General features: G+C 34.2%; 1 protein-coding gene across 5 annotated transcripts in view; it reads left to right on the top strand.

Annotated features, from left to right (window-relative positions):
- The window catches only part of SFSWAP (splicing factor SWAP), a 48,254-nt gene that overhangs the window by 4,248 nt on the left and 21,560 nt on the right, over positions 1 to 22,446 (top strand). For all 5 annotated transcript variants that reach the window (XM_035340411.1, XM_035340410.1, XM_035340412.1 and 2 more), the window contains exons 4-13: positions 226 to 311; positions 3,964 to 4,189; positions 4,666 to 4,781; positions 5,456 to 5,591; positions 10,781 to 11,018; positions 11,371 to 11,502; positions 11,844 to 11,937; positions 14,185 to 14,359; positions 16,848 to 17,081; positions 18,569 to 18,759. In XM_035340411.1, coding sequence (XP_035196302.1) covers positions 226 to 311; positions 3,964 to 4,189; positions 4,666 to 4,781; positions 5,456 to 5,591; positions 10,781 to 11,018; positions 11,371 to 11,502; positions 11,844 to 11,937; positions 14,185 to 14,359; positions 16,848 to 17,081; positions 18,569 to 18,759 — 1,628 coding nt within the window. The remainder of the gene's footprint in view (positions 1 to 225; positions 312 to 3,963; positions 4,190 to 4,665; positions 4,782 to 5,455; positions 5,592 to 10,780; positions 11,019 to 11,370; positions 11,503 to 11,843; positions 11,938 to 14,184; positions 14,360 to 16,847; positions 17,082 to 18,568; positions 18,760 to 22,446) is intronic.

Genomic DNA, 22,446 nt, shown 5'->3' with positions numbered 1-22,446 from the left:
TAATTAATTATTAAACTACATATTATTTAACTACACTTACTACTACTTATTTAACTACTAGGGTTATTTAACAACATACTGCTGGGTTACTATGATACGAGATGTGTTTATCTTACCTAGGTGTAAGCTTCTAGATAAGCTTTTTTTTTGTAATAATTTTTTGTTAACATTTGAATAGTTTGTCGTGTTTTGTGCTATAGTATTTTACCTTGCCATTTGTTGTAGAAGCAGCTCAGACAGAAAATGTAGAAGAAAACGAAGAACCTTTTGTTGCCCCTCCAGGACTGAATGTACCTTCTGATGTGGAACTGGTATGTGTGTACATTTTATGCAGCCTACATTTCTGTCAATTTTCAAGAAGTTTATGGTGCTGTACTGATTTTTCTCCATAAACTTCAGTTTGGTAGACTTAAGATTATTCTCAAATAGTAGCTTATTTCCAAACGTACTGCCTTGATTTTTTTTGAATTCTTTTAACTCTTGAATCTTCTTATTCACATTGAAATTACTACTGTGTTAATGCTAAGTGCATTTAGTATCACCTGTGATATTTCAGAGAATTTGGAGAAAATAAAAAGTGGAAAGGACTGTTAAACTAGAAGATTGCTTCTGTTGACTTTTTCAGATTTGTTTTAATTTGGCCCAATCTGAAGTGGGTAGGAAGTGACCAATGTAAAGGCTGCATTTAAGGCTAGCCTATTCCAGGAGGAAAGCAATCATTTATTTCTAGAAAACTGTGAAATAACTTGAAAGTATTAGCATTATAGAAGCTCTTCCCTTCATGTGATCTTACCAGAATGTGCTACATTGTAAGCTGTAAGCTTAACAACAACTTGCATGTTTTCCCTAAAGGGAGCTGAACAGTCTCTTCCTTCCAAGATCCTTCACTGAAGTGAAGTGATGTTGGTGTTTCAGTACAGTTGTAAACATGATGAATTTAAATTTATTTCAAGTTCAGAAGAGATGCTGAGAAGGGCAAATAATATTATTTTATACCGCGTTTGTGGAAATGTTAATTTACCTTTGGGCTGCCTTCTTAACTTGATAATCTTAGCTAGTAAAGATTCAAAGCAATTTGTTAGAATGACTATTCGTGAACACAGTGTTTGTGTAAGACTGTTCTTCTACTTCATTAGCCGTTAATTGAAAGTTTTTATCCTGTTCTGTTTTTTTAACGTATCTATTGTGTTACTTCCTTTATTTTTCTATACAGTCATACAGTATCTTTCAAGAGTAAAGTGCTTACAAACCCACTTCTGAATTCAGATATTTACGTTATTGCATTTAAATTGCCAGCTATACTTTATTCTTAGAATAGGAACGTCAATTTCACAGTCAGAAACCGCTTATTTACAATTGTATGTGGTTTCCAAAAAGTGTCTGATGGTGAAAGAAATTTTGCTGTTTTAGAAATCTGTTTTGCTGAGTTTTGTTCTGAAATTTAAGATACGTTTTTACACGTAGTTGCAGAATTCAGTGAGAGGCTTACTAAAGTTATTTCTAATATAAGTCAGCTATTGAACTCCAATATGTTCAAGCAAACAAAAAGTGAATGGGGGATATTTTCAGTTTGGGTTTTAAAACAAACAAAACCAGAAATGTCTAGACAACAGCTCTGAAAAGAACATATATTTAACCCTGGATTGAAAATCATGAAAATGTTTTTTGTAAGCCATGATGATGTTGTTGTTCCAACCAAGTGATTCAGCTTCCCTGTTGAAAGTGCATATTCTGTTGGTTTTGTTTTTCTTTTAAAGGCAAACAAAACGCTCTGTAAATTACTTTGCCATTTTGTTGATCCCCAGGTGATTGGAATACATGTGCAGATACATTACTATTTTGTGGAAATGACAGTGGTGTTCTAGGCTTCTCCTGAGGCTGCTGCTAATCAACATTTAAGTTAAAGGGCATGTGATGTGTAATTATGGCAAGAAGTTAATGGTCAAGGAGTGGGGTGGTACTTCTAAGCTTTGTTTGGAAGTTGGATAAGATCTGAGAATTGTCTTGCTAACTTGGAGACTTTGTTCACTATCTGCAAAGTGCAGGTCAATAAAGGTATCAAATAGCTCCTGCAATAAAGAGCAATCCAGTGTGTAAATGTTAAATGAAGACTAAGTAGTTAGGCAGCACTACTGTAAAATAAAAATAAAAAATCCAGAGGCTCCAGTGAGCTGTTGCATGTTGAGTGTATGGAAACTCCAATTGCAGCAGTAATGTCATTGTCAAATTTAAAATACAAGAGTTGTGTTAAGCACACAGGATGTCTTCTACTGATTGAACTGTTCATGGTCTGGGTTAATGGGCAAAGATGACTGTTTTTAACCACTGCATTTTAAGAAGTCTGTGGATGCCACAGGCGTATGCAATAAGAGGATATTATCAGCTAAATTTATGAGATTGAAAATTGTTTTATTTTCTCTAGATGAACATATTTGAGAGGCAATGTAAGGTTTAAATTATTTTCCAGGCTCACTGAAGAATGGAGGATAGTTAGTTGTTTAACTTGCAGTAAGGAAAGCTCGCTCAGGAAAAAAAAATACAATAATAATTGAAGTTTAGAACAGAATATCTGACTAGATTATAGCACTTACATAATGTCAACTCTGGACTGTTTTCAAAGGGTTTTTCCCCTGTTCTCCTGAAAGAATACCATCAATTTTAACAGTCTTATCAGTTTAACTTAGTCTATTTATTAAATTCAGTAGCAAACTAGAATATATCTATGACATCTGCATCTCTACGTGATGGAGATTTAATGTTTTCTTACTTCGTAAAGTTTCAAAATTTTGCAGATCACTGGTGCTGCTAGTCTTCCAGAGCTTATAAAGTGGTGTCAGTTTCAAATTCAATGCTAGATTGCAGTTTTGGGTACAATGTTTCTTGAGATTCCTTGCTGATTTGTAGCTTTGTTCATGAATTTCTAGGTCTTGAAATGTAATTTATATTCCTACTCAAGAACGACAGAAATAGTTATATTTTATATATGAGTAAATTGTGAAACTGGCAATGAACATAATACTGTCAGTTTATTGAGAACCTAATTATCTCTAATTAAAACAATCTTTAGTAGTGTTCTAGAGGGACAAGTTAAACTTGAAACAACTATTTATTTTTCCAGATTGAACATGTTGTTCTAATGAAGAATCCAACTGGCTGAAAATAATTTCTAAAAATGTGCTGTTTGATCACATTCAGTCTTTTTTCCCTAAATAGAGCACTGCTGTATTATCTGCTTCTGATCTTCTGAAAAAGATTTTCTGAGGTCTGCAGCATGCATCTGCATTTGGACCAGTAAAAATTCAAAGCTGAAATGAATCAGTAGTGTGCCATTTCCTTTTTTATAGGTACACACAGTATGTGTTCCTACAGTCTGTTTAGCACAAGACAAAACAGACCTATCTGAGTATGAAATTAAAGAGTCAATGGTGAAGTTTATTCATTCTTCAATTAAATTCTTGTTCTTCTCACTTCTTGCTTTTGACATGGCAGTGCTCGTTACGTGAGATTTCAGGAGTGGAAATGCACAGATACTGGTTACCTTCATTCTTTTTCTTTTATTGTTAAAGTGTTTAATGACTGGGAATGTGACAGTATGTATAATTAAAATTCTTATGTTGGTATTCAGATGCAACATGTCTCTTCCAAGAAACCTAGTAAGAAGCTTTTGTAGTTAGGGAACATTATTTGCACATTTTAAGTCCATGCATGGTGACTCTTCAGAGCACCTTAAGATATTGTAAGGCAGATCCACTTGACTTTGGCACTGCTGTGTCAATGAAAACATCTGTCTTTTATTTCAAAGGTGAAATGCCTTCACTCGGTGAAAGTGATTATGACACCATGTTGCTGAGAAAGCTGAGAAGCCAGGCAGGGATCTCCCCTCTTTCTAGTTCCCTCTGGAGTTCTGACAAACTTTACAAACCACTTATGAAAATACAAATCTATGTTATTTTACTCCTGCAGCCACCAACAGCAAAAATGCATGCGATTATAGAACGAACTGCAAACTTTGTCTGCAAGCAGGGAGCACAGTTTGAGATTATGCTAAAAGCCAAGCAAGCACGCAACTCCCAGTTTGACTTCTTGCGATTTGATCACTACCTCAATCCCTACTACAAATTCATTCAGAAAGCTATGAAAGAGGGACGATACGCAGCTCCTTCTGAAAATAAAACAGACGAGAAAAAACGTAAGTAATTGCTTGTCGAATGGGTGGCTTTGGGATGTTGATCAATGGAACATCCATTCGTCTTTTTTTTTTTTTTTTTTTGTAAAAATAGCTCTATCTTTTTGGTGTATTGTGATGGCAGTACTGTTATCCTGCAGCTGAGATTGCTGGGATGATTTGAGATTTTCCTTAAATTGAAAAAGTTTTTTAAAAGAAAATATTATTTTGGGGAACATTATGATACAAAATCTGCTATGATCTTGGAGCTTTATAATGCTTGTGTAGATCTAGTCCAATAAAAACTTGAGTTGTACACTTAACTTTTAGTTTTATTGATGGCTAACAATGCCATCTTTTTAATCTTTATTTTAGTGAATAAGCAGATTTGTGAAAAGTGTAGTTTCTTAGAAGAACGCATGATTGTTCTGTACCTTCATCCTCTCCCAAAACCAATCCACAGAAAACCCAAATTAAATTGAGATATTGCTTTTACTCAGACTCGAAAGTGAAATCTGAGGAAGAGGATGATGATGACGACGATGATGATGGAAACTATCTGCATCCAAGTCTCTTTGCATCTAAAAAATGCAGTAGACTTGAAGAGCTTATGAAGGTATTTCATCCTATTAAAATGACTTTTAAATGTCTGATTACAGGGCACAGAATTGTAATATGCTGCAGGTGATAGGATCTTCTGTTAACATTTTTTTCTGTCTGTGTTGGAAATGTAAATGTATTTTGCTAAAAGCTGAGATGGAATATTTTCTTCTCAGATTTTAGATAAAATCTTGATATGACATGATAGGTTTGGTGAATAATATTTCAGCAGAATTAGTACAACTCATTATGTGTAGATTTTGCTGGATATGTTATAGATACTTTTTGAGTTTGACCTGGTGATGGAACAGTGGGAATAACAGATGTTTGTGCACTTATGAAGCTTTCAGAGAAATGGCAGCAATGTTGTCTGATACTTAGACAAGTAAAGTCAGATTGTGTCTTATTTCAGCCTTGGTGTTGAACAACAGAGTAATACCTGCTTTTTTGTTCATGTCATGGATTTATTGTCACAACAAATTGAAGTGTATTTTGTCCTTTTTTTTTCCTTCCTCAAATTTTTGAAAAAGAATCAAATTGGTCCTGATACAGGAACTACAGAAACAGTAATTTCAGTGTTTGGAGTATATTATTGATACCTAATTAATTTAATTCAAATTAAGTTGATAACACCATGTTTTAAATATGCACTTCAAATTTTAATGTATTCTCTACTCTCAAATTTTTTAGCCTTTGAAGGTAGTAGACCCAGATCATCCACTTGCAGCACTGGTCCGCAAAGCGCAATCAGATAATAACTCATCGACACCACAGTCAACGGATGGGGCAGCTGTTCAGACATCACAAGTAGAATATTCTTCTGATTGTAAGTGCACCGTAATTAGGCAACTGATGGTGTATCTTGATGAATTAATTGTGTGTGGAGACCCGTGGACAGAAAAATATGTTAACTTCATCTTTGATCATTTGTAACTGGTATTTATTCTTTTTCGATTGCTTCGATCTTTGAAGGTGTGTCGTTCCACCAGGTATATATCAAATTGCTAGCAGTTTATTAAAAACAGAAATGGGGTGGGGGAGTGAGGCAGCAAAGTCTCCAGTCCGTGAGTATGGAGAGCAAAATAATGTTTCTGATAGCTTCCATCAGTTTCTATTAATGAAGCCTAACTAATGCCTTCAGAGTTGAATGTAAAACTGTCCTATAAAGTAGTTCATCAAAAAAACTTACTGCTTTGAGTGAAAAAGCAGATGGTGAATCTGCTTTGAACAGTTTTGCTAGCCTGTCTAATACTAAGAAAAATGTGCAAAGGTTAAAAAAAAAAAAAGGCACAAACAAAAACATGTTTACTGAAGGATCCACATGAGGTGATAAATTCAGGTTTTAGTATAATGTTCTAGTCTGAAATAGAAAGTAGTTTTACAGGAAATAAATGTTGAAGTATTTTATTACACACTTTGTATCATTTTTCATTATTTTGTTATTCTGTGCACTGGCTCAATGTTATGTGTAGAAAATAAAAGTCAGGAAAATACAAGATCCAAAGTTTAAAAATTGGTATTTAAATTATATTTTCTATTACAGTATCAGAGAAAGAGGACTGTCTTTTAAGTTCAAAAGCTACAGAGGTCATTCTTTAGTACAGGGGTAGATACTCTAATTCTCTTTAAAATTAACAACAAAAGCAATGATAATGTTTAAATTATAAGTGAGCAAATCATAAGTGAGCAATGTGGAAAGTTGTGTGCTCAACTGATTTTCCTATGCCTAATAATAAAATGCCAAGGCTTTCCTCACCTCCAAATTATTACTAAATCTTTAATACTAGACTTTTCTTTTGAACCATTTCAGATTAAATTTAAATATTGTCCTGTCTGTAACCTCTTCTAAGAATCTCCTCTGCTATTAAATATTTTAGCAACGTTATCTTAACTTCTCTGGGTATGTCCGGTTTCTATTATCTTTGAAGCTGCTTAATGCAGGCTGCATGCAAAGCTCTTGCAAGTTTAGTAAATTCTCATACCCAAAGAGGTGAGGACAAACTTAACTGGATTTATGTGCCTCTAATTCTTTTCATAGTCCTTACTTGTGAAAGTCATTGATTCCTTAAACATAGAAATGACTTATCCTTTCATTTATAGGACTTACCATCTGACATTATTGAGCTATAAGAATAGATACATTGTAGCCTTCACTGCAGAAATATTTTATGTCAGTATCAATTTGTAGGTAATAATTCATTCTTTTAATAATGTTATTGCAAATAATTATGACAATAATTATCAAAGTTGATTATGAAGTGTTATAAATTCAGAAATCCCCATATGATTAGAGATGTTGTCCAACTGCAATATATGTAGTGGAATATGTGTGGAAGTGTTTTTATTTAAAACTGTACCTTAAGAGAATATTAATAAAACTGAAATAAGATGTCTGCAGAGGAAAGGAAAATTACTGGTTATTTCAAGGAAGACTGAAATCAGAATAAGTGTCTCTATGGATAAATGCCCTTCAGTTTTCTGATTACTTTCATGTCAGGCTTGAATCTGAATGAATGTGATGCAGACTTGGAGATTATCATTTAATAGCAATACAAGTTAAGCCTACGGCTCTGGTCTCTCTGCCTTTAAAACTTAATAGATCTTTATTCTGCTCTCCTTACAGATAAGTTATTCTTTGAAGAAAGTAAATACTGCCACACGTAATTGTTTAGGAAACTTTTAAGAGGAGTGTAATTTAATGCATTGATTAAACTTTGCCTCCAGAAATGTAAATTCTTACTCTAAATCCTTTGAAATATTTTACCTGAATACTTTCTGTTTATACACCTTTCTGTGGAAAATCTTTAGATTTACAGGAAGTGAGTGCCCTTGTGTGAAGTGTTAAGCTAATTAAAGCATTATAAATTACTTGCTTAAAGAAAGCAAGCAAGCCACAAGCCTTTGCTCTCTAAAGAAACAGACATTTAGAATCTGACAAACCTTTACCTTGGAAAACTTAATTAAATCAGTTTTCATCGTATTGGTATTATGTTGCTAAACTCATCTGCTTCTTGAAGCTTCTCTAAATGTGTCTCTATATTTAAAATATATCCAGCAGATACAAATTGAGTGTATTTTTCAATGTTGTGCAACTTTTATCATTCAATGCGTGTTGATTTTGCTAGAAGAACCCTATTTGAGACCTGCAACCCTTTTTTCTCTATCCTAAAATCATCTTGGAAATAAAAATTCCCTTCCATTTAAAACTATTTGTAAGATATTTCTATGCAAAGTAATGCTTGTAAATGTACACAAAGAAGACTAATGCTTAATTTCAAACTTCTGTGGAAATAATAAAAAATTTACTTCTAATTAGAAAGAAAAAGATTTTGTGGTTATGTATTCTGATGTAATGTAGAGCAGTAAGGCTAATCTGGTTATCTATGACTTGCAATTGCATAGTAGTGCAGTATTTTTTAAGTACTTAGAATTTTCAACTAACGCAGTTTAAATAAGATATTCTCATATCCATTTTTAAGATACCTACAAAATTAGCGGGGTTTTAAGTGGCAGTTTTTACTAAGAGTATGTTGTATAAATATTTTTTTTATGACCACAAAAATGGGTTATCCATCATAAGATCAGAAAGTGATTAGGTTGTTTCTACTAGAAAGCATTGTTAGAGTGAGATGTGATTAGAATAAGAAGCAGAACTGGAAGATATAACAATGAGCAGGTAATGATGAGGCACTTCAGTGACTTATTTATGTATGTCCATAATGGAGAGTCCATAAAGAAGGCACTGGATAAAACTGTGAAGTATCAAAGTTGTATATATATTTAGCATAGTACTTTGAAATACAAAATTGTGGTACTTGCTGCAGTGGGATGTTATTGAAGCACAACGCTTTAATCCTAAAGCAATTTATATACGAAGGTATGAAATGCATTATTGCGCTAGGTAAAGTAGCAAGGGATGTTAATCTCCGTGTGCATTTGCATAAAAAAATGCTTGTTTTTTTTTGCTGCTTGTGCTTAGCTGTGTATACTGAAATTCTCCAAACAACTTTCTCCACTAGCTTGAGTTAGGTGTGCTAATCTTCCCTGCACAGTTCTACATGTCTATTGCATTCTGCTGGTATTAATTAGACATAATCAGAACTTCCCATCCTTCCTTTCATAATTACTATTTGCTGAGTGGTATGCTGAATATATTGGAAATACTTCAATATATTAAACCAATAATGGTGGGAGCAGCATAGAAAAATGGGGATGTACTTCCATAATTTATGTATTAGCATTTTTGTACTAGAATTGAGTTCAGACAGTGTTCCAGAAAAAGGAATCTTTGTTACTTACTATTTTTAGTTTATAAATCTCAGTTTCATTGCAGTGTAGCTGTTCCTTGTTAGCGACTATGATTTTTCCCCAGATGATACAGCCTTGTATGTGATCTTAAATTGCAGAGCTGGTGTGGTGGGCTTAAGCATTGGCTTGTAATAGTGAACTGTCAGGTGCTTGAGCTGAAAAGATACTTAGCTTAATGGCCAAGTATTTGCCTCTTTGCTCATCTTTTGATATGCTGCCTCAGACTGTAAATTCACTAAACAACACTAAATCACCAATGTGAAAAATGTGAAAATATGAAAATTTTTCATCCTGTCTACTTACTGTATGAGTTAATACAAAGTAATGGATTTAGTCTCATTTAGTCTCAAAGTAATATGATTTAGTCTCTTTTAGCTGGAAGTAGATCTCTTGACTGGGGGTTAGAGAATAAATAAACCTGAGGCAAACAAAAGTAGTTCACTTCTCTTCATGATGAAGTCTATTGGCACTTTGATTCTGTGCCATTCTTCTGAAAAGAACTCCCGTCAGCCTCATCTACTTGATCAAAAAATTTAAGGCAAACTTCAGTGACTCTGAGCCCAAAATGTAAAGTTTTACCAATCAAATGCAGAAAAAGAACTCACATATAGAGACTACGCTCTAAGATCATTTTAGAAAGCAAATTCTTTTTTGTTCATAATGAATAGTGGTGGCACATTCAGCTGTGCTGTAAATGAGGAGTTTGTATGCAGGTAATGAGTGGAATAAGGCATTGGCCATTGTGAATTGTTCTGGGTTTCTATTTTCTTTTCTTTCCATTTGCACTTGGTATATGCAAAATGTTTTTGAGTTTGACAGTAGCGTACGTGTACAATGTAGCACAATTGGACAATGGCAGCTACTGTGAAGGTAGTCTAATGTGAGATTTTCTATTATGAAGAATGAAAAACCACCTGTAAGCTTTAAAGTTTCTAGATTTTGTGAATGCCTATGTAGTTTCAGCATTAATAAATGATATTGCCTAATTTCTACTTACCTGTATATACAGTTTATGTAAGCAGATATACAGTCAGCATAACTTTGATTCCAAAGCTTCTAATGCAAATGTATTTACCAGATACAAGGAAAAACTACTCAGATACTCAAAACAGCTTTTTACCAGCTTTATATACAGGCAATTAAGAAAGGTTGTTAATAAAGTGGAACTTAAAACTAACTTAATGGTTATTGTAATTTTCTATATTGAAAAAAAAACATTTTGCTCTTAAAGCAATGCTGTTGTTTAATTAAACCACTAGCAATAATAGGAGTTTAATCTCAGTGTTAGTTTTGAATATATGTGCACTTTGTTCCTAATGCATACACAATTTTATCTAAGCTACAATGCCAGAGGTTAATTTAGTTTAGGAAGAACGATTTCGTATTAAGTTGTTTTTTGTAGGTGTTCTCTGGTGATTCACTTTTTTCTTTTATTTATTTTTTATTCCTACCTATTTGGCTTCCATCTGACCCTCACTATATTCTGATTCTGTCTTTTAATCTACATATTTCTTATTCATTCTAAGTGTATTAATGTGAACTTTGTTTTTACACAATAAGGTAGATACTATTTAATAGTGTGTTTTGTGAATCTAGATTGTAGATGGTTTTGTTCTGATGCCATAGTAGCTTTTTACTATTATTGTATGCCTTTCTTCTAACTAGAACTTTATTCTTTAATGTGTTTGTTTTTGTTTTTCTTTATAGCAACTGTGGCAGCCATGTATTATAGTTACTATATGCTACCTGATGGAACCTACTGCCTCGCACCTCCACCTCCAGGAATAGATGTCGCCACCTACTACAATGCATTGCCTGCAGGAGTGAGTGTATCGAGCACTACAGGGGTAGCATCAGTACCTCCACCCCCTGGTACTACACCTCCACCTCCCCCAGACACAACTGAAAGCAGCAGTGGGTTGACCTCTACCACAACATCTACAAGGTACCACATATTGTTTTATAGTTGTGTTTGTTTGGTGGAGGGGACTCTTTCTTGCACTGCAATATGAAATGTTTAGTAACAGCTGTATTACTGGTGATGCCTCAGTAATGTTCAGCAGTGTTTATACAGCTTTGATTACCTGGCTTCACTTTGGTCTTTGATATTATATGTGGTTACTGTTATTCCGCTATTATGAAGTTTTTTTCTATGTGGAAAATCAGCAGTTACTTTAACTGCATATTGAGCCTAGAGAGCAAGCCTCTATTTCATGGGGGAGGGGGGTTGTTAAAACTAGAGTCTGAAAGATATTTATATTCTATTTATAAAAATGATGTACTTTTTATGTTTTCAGCACAATTGCTCCAGTGGTTGCCATTATACCTCCACCCCCAGATATCCAACCTGTTATTGACAAGCTAGCTGAATATGTTGCTAGGAATGGGATAAAATTTGAAACTAGTGTTCGTGCCAAGAATGATCTCAGGTAAGAAAACATTATTCTGCTTTCTATTTTAAAATTTGAGGTTTTCATTTTTAAATGCATTAATAGAGCATGCAGATCTCTAGAAGGGACTTAGGTCTCTTTTATTTTTTTAATTGAAATTCAAGGACCTACTTAAAAGTAATGCCAAAGCATTATTGCCAAAATGTTAAAAACAACCAAACAAGCAAAAACTTCCTTCAAAACCATGCTCTCAATATATATCCTCTGGAAGTTTAGGCATACATTATAACGCTTCCAAATGTAAAATAGTGTTCTACCTTCAAGAGAGAGTTAGACAACAATAGATTGTTGGTATATACTGTGTTCATTTGTTTTAATAGATTTGAGTTCCTGCAACCGTGGCACCAGTATAATGCTTATTATGAATTTAAAAAGCAATTCTTCCTTCAAAAAGAAAGCAGTGACAACTCTCAGGTACGTGTGTACTTATATGTATACGTGTGTTAAATATAGAGCGTAAGTGGTAAAAGGACTTGTTTCTGTAGTGTATTATCATGAGAGTTTAAAAATTGCAATCTCTGAATTATAGAGAACTTGGTCAGCAAAGGATGCAAATACTTTTTTTGTTTTTAATTTTGTATAGCATTTAATTTGGGATACATGCAGTGGTATGTTATTTACTTCTTGCTTTTTAATATAAGCAGCCATTCACTGTGGTTGTAGTCTAAAATGGCAAACTGAATCTTTTGAATTTCTATACAAGGCAGTATATGCCTTGTGGAGGTCTGCAGCCTTGTAAAATTAGGATTAGTGTTTTTTTTTTTTTTTTGTCATGAAGATGAGGTATAACTTTTTAACAGCCACATGCTTTATGGTTCTTTGTAGACTAGTAGCCAAACTACATTGCTGGCATGCTTTTTTCTGAGTGAGGTTTTCTAACAGGAATCCTAGCATGACTGACTGAAATAATACAGGACCTTCAGAATCTCACGTCGGTTTCTTACTTCCTTCGCTTCTTCTAGTCATGTTATTAAAAGATAATACCGAGACTTGGCATCCTTGTTTTTAACCATTCTCATGTTAGCTAATAGCATTAGACTGTCTGTTCTCTTACTGAAAATTGCAAGTATTATCAGAAATACTTCATCTGATGTTAACTTTTCATGGGAAAGAGCTATTTTCTTTTTAGGCCCAATGTCATTTGTCATCTCAAGGCTTAGATTGGAGTGCTCACCAATTAATTACTTAAACTGAAGAAGGTAGGCCTGTGGGTAAACTCCTCAAAGTAACTTTCTGGAAAATGAAGAAATTCAGTTGTCTCGTTTTAATTTAATCATGAAAAATGTTTGGAAAACACTATTTTTAAAGATAAGCTGTAGTAAATGTTATCTTAGTCAACTGATAAATTACGTGCAAAGTTGTCTTGTACCACAGTAATAACTGTTATTCTAGAATTTCTTATTTCCAAAATAGTGAGTTGAATTCATAAAAGTTGCATAATTAATCAAGACTCATTAACATCTATTTTCTGGGGAAATTGTGCGTTAACCAAAATGTAATGATAAAAGATTCCTTTTAGGTGTTCAAATGATTCTAGTAGCTGAGAAGCAAGCAGAAACTGGTTGAAGTCCCCTGGGGTCTTGTGTAGCCATGAATATTCTCTTACTGCATGGTTTTGTAGATATTGCAGTTCTCTTTAATTTTTTAGAATAATGATTTCAGTATTATTTTTATGCTTTAATAATGTAAGCATAGGCAAATAATGCAATTGATTATTCTCCTTTTGGCCATTAAAGTTAATAGAAAATTGTGCTGTTGGCTTCAGTAAATACATGAAATCAGTTTCCTCTCAAAGGATTTTCAGAAATTAGTTCTGTTGGTCAGGGAGTGAGTGCAGGGAGCAATGAAAGGATCGCTTCAATACGTGATATTTCAACATTAAATATACTTAACAGCTGCCAGTGGGAAGCAACCAAGCTATTTTCTGAGAGAAGCTCATTTAAATGTTAAATTATTTAATGTGATCCCCTGACTTGCCATGTAAATATTTTTAATATCCTACAATATCTGTCTTAATATTCTTACAGTATGAGTGTAGAAGTTGTCTTGAATGATTCAGTCATGTAACAGTAGAACCAGTAATTGTTTACTCTTTTGAAAATCTTACATCTGTCCTGTATCAGTTTGATGTCACAAAAACCATTGGTAGGCCCAGTGTTCTTCAGCAGCAGGTTAGGACAAGTCAGACATTACCTTATGTTCATCCCTGTAATAACTTGAATTTGTAAAGAAGGTATCTAGCAAAAAATGTCCCAAGCTTTTGTTCTGTGAATCAGCTTTAATGGATTTTGTCCTGGACTCTGGAGATTGAGAACTAAAAGAAAATACTTTAGAAAGAATGTATATGCTTTTACGGTCCAGTTTTAAAAAATGCCATTTTTACAACAGTTGTTGGCAAAAGTGTACCTGCTGAAGAACATTTTCTTCCCTTTAAAATAACAACACATCTTACTGCAGATCTCTAGTCTGTGCTTCACATACACCCACAGGCTGCAGTGTATTATTTACAAGGAGCAAACTTCGGTCATGACTGTTTATTGATATACAATTAGCTCTTGATAAAGTGATGTTTGAAATAGTTGGCAGAATTACAGCTCCCCAGGCACAGCATTAACTCTCATAAACTACCAATTGGTAAAATTAAACATTTCTTTTGAAAAGGGAGTATCTTCATCCGAAGATGTTCCAGCAGATACTGCCACTGATACGCCAAGTGAGACTCAATTTGCAGATGAGCACACACCTGAAGATGCATCTGAGCCAAGTGCTAAGGGAGTTCCAGGAACTAAAAAGGATGTTCCTCCTAAAATTGTCAGTGATGGTAAATTGGTGAAAGGTACGTTGGCATCAGTGTGTTGACCATAAAAATATTTGTTAGCATATAGTAAGGAAAAAGAGGGGGTGCGGGAGGGGAGTAGGGAAAATAATTTGTGTTATTTTCACTAAAAGCATAAAATTTTGAAGTAAGCAATTTGCTTGCGTTCATATTTTTCTTTTATCAGACTATGAGGTATTTACTGTCTGACAGAATAAATTGTTTTGTTTTAGTTTAGTGCAAAGTTGAAGGCTTTCATCAGTGACGCCAGCAGAATTTTATTTTTGTAATTTAAAACTTGACAGTTACAAGCTCTGTAAGGAAGAAGGTACTCCTCCTGAATAAAAGCAGTAGTCTTTTTTGAAACCATACTTGTGAAGGAAGTACACTATGCTTATTTCTTGGTTAATCAGTCTTCCAATGTTGTGTGTTAGTCATACTGGGGAAAAAAAAAAAAAAGAGCCTTTAACGAGCCTTTTCACGTGCAAGTGAAATGTTTTTCCTCTTGCAGTTATAGCAGCAGAGGGACAAAATGGAAGGATCTCTTAAAAGCCAAATTCAGCTAACATGCTGTTAATATCTGGAGTTTGAAAACAGATTTTTTTATATTCAAGAACTGATTTCCCAGCCTGTCAGAAAAAGAAATCGTAAAATGTCTTTTCAGTATAAAATAGAAACTTAAAAGATACAAGTAGAATTAAAAGCCAATCGGGAACAAAACAGGAGACAAACTCTTAACCAGTGTTCCTGCTGACAAGTACAACCTTCTACCTTATTCAGAGGCTTACTTAATTGCTGATGAGTTTACCTCCTCCTTGTGGTCTTATTCCTATAAATTTATTTTCACTTTATGGTATAGTACAAATCCCACTTTCTTGTAATGTAAATGCAGTAGCTGGCTCTAAGACAAACATAATATCCGAACCTTTCTTCTGCCTCTGAAGGATTAAAATCCCATTTTAGTATTAGTTTAGTCATATGAAAAAGTTGGAATATTGCCATTAAGATCTCTTATCTTGTAATTCTGGCATTCTTACTTATAAGCCTGTTTTCTTACCCTAGAATTAGAAGATGCAAAGCTTATATTTTCTAAACATTGGTATGTAAATTAATTGTTGTATTTAATTTTCTGTTAGTAGAATCTTAGAGGATATTTATATATGCATGCAACAGGCATTCCTATTTGGGAAAGACAAGTATTGGAGTAGATCATATAGCAATGAGTTGTTTTGCTTGAGATGTGTGAGCAAATCAGTCGTTTATTCTTTAAAGTTACTTTTTGAATAAACTATTTAGAGATGAATTCTGTTTTTTTCCAGAAAATGGTTTTCAGAAAACACTGCAAGAAAAATTGAGGAAGAAGCAGTAGTTCAGACTTAAGTGTAGCTAATGTATTTCTATATTTATTATTTTTGGAAGATCCATTAATGAAGACTAGCTTGAAACAATCCACTTTTTTTTTTTTTTGTGGGTTTCTGTGGTGTGTGTACAGGTGTTCTTTTTCCTTTGTCTGTGCTGTCATGAATGTGTAGTGTTGTGCTTTTGTGCTGGGGTAGCAAGGAGGACTGTTTGAAAGTTATATTTGACCACTAATTTTGCCACAGCTAAGAGACTAGTTAAGATGCAGTGCATTTAGGGAACAGTATTTAAAATTTGCCTTTATTTCTCCTATAGTGAAATGTTGTTGACTCCCTGAAGTAATTAATTTTCATATAGATGGATGTAAGTCTTTAAGTTCTGTTTTGTGAGCCTGACAAATGCTATTGTTGCACAAACCATCAGATCTAGTGTGAAGGAAGCATAAGGGACTGTATCATACTGTAGTGTGTCAGCAGCCTTAGCAGAAAGAGTGTTCAGTGGGGAGAAGAAACTGGGAAAACAGATTCAATAAGAAAGAAAGCAACCATAGAGAGGAAATTCTTTCCTAGGATAGTCCATATATCTTTGTCCTGAGATAACAGATTTGCAGAAAAATATGGAACGCAAATGATGCTTTAAAGAGATGTATTTTAAGTTCTAGTTATCCTATAGAGCTAATTGCAGTGTCTGATATAATAAAATATGGAAAAAAAAATCAACTATTTTTCTGCTTCTAACAGCTTTACAAAGTATTTTATCCTAGACTGGAATGTTTCTGGTTTCATGCTTCAATCCAAAGACCAATTCTCTCCTCATTTTGAGGGTGGGAAGCCCTTAACTGATTTTAAATAAATGAAAAACATTTTAACAACTGTATTGTACAGCTGGGTCTAAAAAAAATGGTTTGTATCTGAAACTTTTTAATTTGAGGCTGAATGTTTCAGGGAAATATGTTCAAAGAAGAAAAAAATTGATGATATTGTATTGTCCTCCAAAATAATTACCTCAGTGTAAGGATGATACAGATCTGTTTCTTGTTTTTGGTTTCTTTCATGGTGTAGGCTACAGGAGTTATGGATAAAGACAAGAAATTCAATGTGCTTTCCACTGTTGTTTAATGATGTGTAAAATCTTACCCATTCATTCACAGCATCATTTGCTCCAATAAGCTTTGCAATCAAGGCCAAGGAAAATGACCTTCTTCCTTTGGAGAAAAACCGTGTTAAATTAGATGATGACAGTGATGAGGAGGAGGAAGAGGGCAAGGAAGGCCAGGAGAATGCTAATAATGCTTCAAACCATACTCCAGCTGTTACCACTCCTTCTGCTCCTGCTGAAGAGAAAAAACCTCAGCTTACTCAGGAGGAGTTGGAAGCTAAACAAGGTATCCCATGTTATATTGAAAACAAAACGGAAGATTGAGTCCTTTGTAAAGTACAGTGTTTTAAGTGTTTTCAGTCTTCACCATATTATGTTTACAGGAATTAGATTTTTTTTTTTCCTTTTCCCACAGTTTCTTACTTATTGTTAAGTATAAAATATTCATTGGTTGCTCAGTTAAAGCTGACAATATAACACAATGGCATTGAATAGTTTGCCATGGTATGTGATCTTTCTGAGTTTTTTTTCTTTACGAACTTGGGGTAAAACTAAACTTCTAGTTTCCAGTTTCCATTTACACAACCCAGAAAAAAACATGTCAATTTCTCATTTTCTTCACAGAACAATGAAATGCTTCAAGTTATTTTTTCAGTAATATAGCATGCCCATATGCACTAATATCACCTTGCTGATGTTTTGTTCCTGTTATAATGCAGTGCCACTAAGTCTTTGTATGGGTTTCTCTGTTACTGTGTATATGTAAAGGCAGCAGTGTGTGCAGTGTGAATTCAAATGAAGTGATCTTCTGAAGGGATCAAATTTCCCACCTTTATCCCCCAGGCAGTTTCACAGTACAGACTATTTATTATAAAGTAGAGATGCTGTTAGTGTTTGCCAGCTTAAAAACTTAATATTGCTCTTATAACTGTGAGTATGCCACAGGAATTTAAATTTTCATTGTCAAACAGTACTTTTTTTTTTTTAAAACTTCTAAGTAACTGCTCTTGTCTACACTTCTGTAGCACCAAGTATACTCTAGTAATACATATGTAGGGCAAGTATGAAATATTGTATATGAAATGAAGCATAAGAGATGGTTGGAAAATGCTGGATTAGGTGCAATTAACCAAAAAATAATCTTGTATGTACAGAACACAGAGCTGGGAATGTAAGATGAAGCAGGTTAAAAAAGAAATGTTCTGTGCATAGCTGAAGTGGCTTGTTTTCTTTCTTTAATCACATAACAATGATTGTTGTTTATAACAACAGCAAAAGCATTTGTAAAGCTATCTGGAGCAAACTCCTTTGTAAACTTTTTTAGATATATGTAAATTGGGTTGGAAAATGTGAGAAAATGATCCAGCCTGTGAGAAAAGAAAAATGAAGAGTGCATTGCTTTAAGGAGTATGAAGGAAAAAACCTCTGAATTTGCACTGCTACTATTTTAGGCAGCTTCTGTAAATAATAAGGAAAACACTAGTATGCTGCACTTCCAGGATCAGATTTTTATGGCAGTTTCTTTAAGCTTAAGAATTTTTACTTTATTAATGCTTTTCATTGATCAAATGGCATTACCTATAAATTATAATGGGTAGAATTTGATCATTTCAACTATGTCCTTACTGTCTCTTTGAATAGATGTACTAGAAAGGTTTGTATATAGCTGGGGGGACAGTTTGGTTCTGTTCTTTTTTGTTTGTGTGTTTCTTTCAAGGAAAATTAAGTTGCACAAGTGTGATTCATTCTATACTTGATTTTTATCTTCCTTAGCAAAGCAGAAACTTGAGGATAGACTAGCAGCTGCGGCGAGGGAGAAGCTCGCACAGGCCTCCAAGGAATCAAAAGAAAAGCAGCTACAAGCAGAACGCAAAAGGAAAGCTGCACTGTTCTTGCAGACTCTGAAAAATCCCCTGGCAGAGGCAGAAACTGAGAAGGTTGAAGATAATTCCTTCAGTGTTGAGGTATGCAGGAAATACATTTATCATAAAGCTAGCAGAAGAATTACCTGTGGGTATGAATCTGGGAGTATTTTATCAAGTTGACAGAAGAGATGGAATATTTTACAAATGGACAGAAATTTGAATTTTAAACACTTTTTAATCTTTTTTCAGTTATCTTACATGTGCCTCTTAATGTCAATTAAAAAACTGGTAGAGAAATAAGGTGTGTAATTCAACGGTCAGATTGCCAGTTACAGAAAGCAAAATAAACTTGCAAGTTTAACTCTGCTAGTGGTCTGTGAAGTAGAATGCTCCTCTTTCAAATTTATTTAGGTTGCTATTTTAATATTTGCTTGTTTCAAGTTTATTTTGGTGTGAGTAGACATCTTCAAAATTTGAAAACAATATGCAGGCAACTGAGCTTACATTCAGATTTACTTTGAACCTGTCCTGCTGTTTAATTTTTTTAACTTAGCTGGTATAAAACTGAGATAAATAGGTAGTGAAATGATCCATACAAGTTAAAGTTTCTAGTTGGAGCATCCTTAATCAAGAAAATAAATACATAGGTGGGAAAAATCTTTATTATATTGTGACTGTTATTCATCATTATTATGTTAGATAAGTATTTCAGGTAAGTGCTTTAAAAGGTTAGACTGCTAAGATATTTTTCTCTTAGGCAGCAATTTATTATGGGAGTTAGAGGAGATTTACTATTAGTATAAGGATACAATTTTAAAAATAAAACTGGGTTTGTGGATAGCAATACAAAATTCAAACAAACGTGTAATGTGTGCATGCATGCTGCTCACAGAGCAGGCAGTAAAGAATCAAAACAAGAAACTCAAAGTGAAAGAATTGAGGGGACTAATTATTCTGTCTTCCAGAGTATATATATGCTTGTGCCATTCTGATGATAAAGTGGCCCAATGCCTTGGGATTGTTCAGTAGAATCTGTTTTGGACAGCTGAAGCACATATCTATCTAGAGCAAAGCAATTTGGAGCGTCACTATTTCCGCACTTCTTTCAAAGAAGATTTTTTGATAGCTGTGTTACAAATTTGTGCACTTCCTGCTTTCTAGAATCCTAGTGTATGTGGCACAGGCAGACTGCTTTCCGTCTTTCTTTTGTCTTTGCAATGCTCCTGACAATTTGTCCTGTATCCCCTGTCTGGACAGTCAATTGTAATAGATCATACCAAGGTAATGTCAGTTTAAGAGCTTTCAGAAGCTCTGTTTTGAGTGAGTCATCATGACATTGTGCTCTTAGGCCCATCTAAAAGTAACCTGAGAGTTGATAAAGACTTTTTTCCTAGCTGTAATAAGCTAATAGAGTTGCTAGTAAGTTACTTTGCCATTTAACTGTTCGGGCTGTAGTTTCCAAAGGAAATAAAAATCTATTTTCTAGTGGTCACATGCTGGTTTACTAGAATTTATCACACAGAAGAAAAAAAGAGGTTTTATCATGCCGAAGTAACTATTAATCAGTTATCTGGCATTATCTTCTGCAGCAAATCGAACTATTACCAGGCAGTATGTGGATCAATTAAAATACCTTTTTGGGTACAGCTTCTAGAAATCCGTTTTGCAAGACCTGGAATTTTTGAGTAGGCAAGCTTAAAGGGGCAATCTTGGGTCAAAAGATGTTTAAGTTGCAGAAATACTTCAGTTTTATTTTGATTTCCACAAGTTTTCTAGTACTTCATTGTGTAAAAAATAATAGGTTGGTACAATCATGTTTGAAGCAGCTATATAAGTGTAATAAAGACGTAATTGCACTTACTCTGTCTGTGTCTGCCATAGGTGGTAACTTTTAGCTAGTAACTTAAAAGTTGGTACAATAATGTTCGTTAGTGTATAGTGCTTCTCACAACAGAGACATAAAGATGATAAGTTTGCCACCTTGCTTCATTTTTACTTTAGTTATAACTTAGTAAGCAGTTTTTATGTGGATTTTATTTTTAAGTTTGATTTCTAGTCCTGCTGCTGGTTAATTACTACTTCGTGTTTGGTCTAGAAATTGTGAGCCTTTGCAAAAGCCCATAGGTGGTAAGTAAGATGTGCATTGGTTCAAAATGCTTATATTCATGTCATTTAAAAAAAAAAGGGGGGTAAAAAATGTCTCTGCAAAAAAAAAAAAAAGATAATTTTGAAAATAAAAGCTACAGAAAAATGTAGATTACAATATTGTTTTCTACAGTAATGAAGACAAAACTGTAATGAAAGTCTCAGCTTTCTCTATGGTAATTTTTGTTTTTTGTACTTTAGTCATGTTCAGCAGACTCTAAGAATAGTGAAATATGTTTTGTCCTCTTAACTTCAGTAGACTTTACTTCAACAGTGTATTCATAATTTTTATTTGTATCTTCAAGATCACTATAAAGAGATCAAGAGAGATTGATGTTTCTGGAATTAATCACTTCCAGTTGAAAGCTGGAAGAGACAGGAGCCATACAAAAACTGCATTCTTTGTCAAATGTCTTCAGCTGAAGACATTTGTTTCCTAGGAATGCTTATTTTAGTGAAGAAACACAAAACAAACTCTAAAAACTTGTATTGATCAAAGCCTCTCATCTGCTTTTTTCCCTATTAATAAATGGAAATTGCTGTTCAAAACAGCTTAAAAATAATGCATTTCACATAAACCTTTTCTGATTTCAATAAAATAACTACAATTTTAAAAGCCTAAGTGAGGGATTTGCATTTATTCTATAGGAAAATCCTTCTAGTATTGTTTTGTTCGTATATCATAGCTCTATCTTGAAGCTTTTTTTTCCATCTGCAGGTTTTGGCAGCAGAGCTGTGTTCTGTACCCAAGCGACATTTCCCCATGTGCATTGTATATTTTCCATTTAACTTCCTAATTGCTTAACTTCAGAGCGAAGAAGAGGCTAGATTGTCAACCTCTTTTTCTTTCAGTCTGAGTATTGTTTTATCATAACACATCCCAATCCAGCGTGATCTCATGCATGCTTTATAAAAGACAGGGGTGTCTGTGTTTTCAGCAACTGTATGGACGCTTCCAACAAGTCCAGACAATCTCTTCTCTTAACAGAAGAAAAACCATCAAAACCCATTTCAAGAAAGTCACCTTGGACTTAAGTCTTCACTGCAGTAGTTGTAAACAGCTGTGGGGGAAAAAAGTAGGAGTGAGATTTGGTGTAGGCTATGTAGTTTCCTGATACCCAGCCTAAACAGGACCTGAAATACATGCGGCTTAGGGGTATTTTTGTGGGATCCTGCAGAAACCAGAAAAAAAAAACTGTGTGTGTGTGTTGCAGTCAGACCTACTGTGCACATTGCAAACACAAATAGTGTTGGGAAGTAGAGTCTCGGTTTCCTGGGTTTGGAACTGTGTCACTCCTAGAAAAGCCAGCAAGGAGTTCTTGGTTGCAGTGATCAAGCAAAACTTCATCTTGGGTACCAATTGAAAATTTCAGATAATGGTTGTGACAGAATGCAGCAAGAATGAATGATGTGGCTTTCTGTTGCTTTTCTTTGCCACAGAAAGAAATCCGTATCAGCATAGCAGCAGATTAATGAATTGAGTACGAGCACATGTTGAAAGAGATCCTGTTTAGGATTCTCATTGCTAATGCTAACATCTCTTCCCTATGACTGGTGCATGTGCAGTATGTTTTTCCAGTTACATGTTGAAGAGTGAATGCAAAGAGACAATGCCAGTGCAAAATTCCTGAGACTTTGTCT

The sequence above is a fragment of the Oxyura jamaicensis genome, chromosome 15 (genome assembly GCF_011077185.1).
Source record: "Oxyura jamaicensis isolate SHBP4307 breed ruddy duck chromosome 15, BPBGC_Ojam_1.0, whole genome shotgun sequence".
NCBI lineage: Eukaryota > Metazoa > Chordata > Aves > Anseriformes > Anatidae > Oxyura > Oxyura jamaicensis.
The sequence above is the reverse complement of the archived record's forward strand: the minus strand, read 5'-3'. Positions and strand labels throughout refer to the sequence as shown.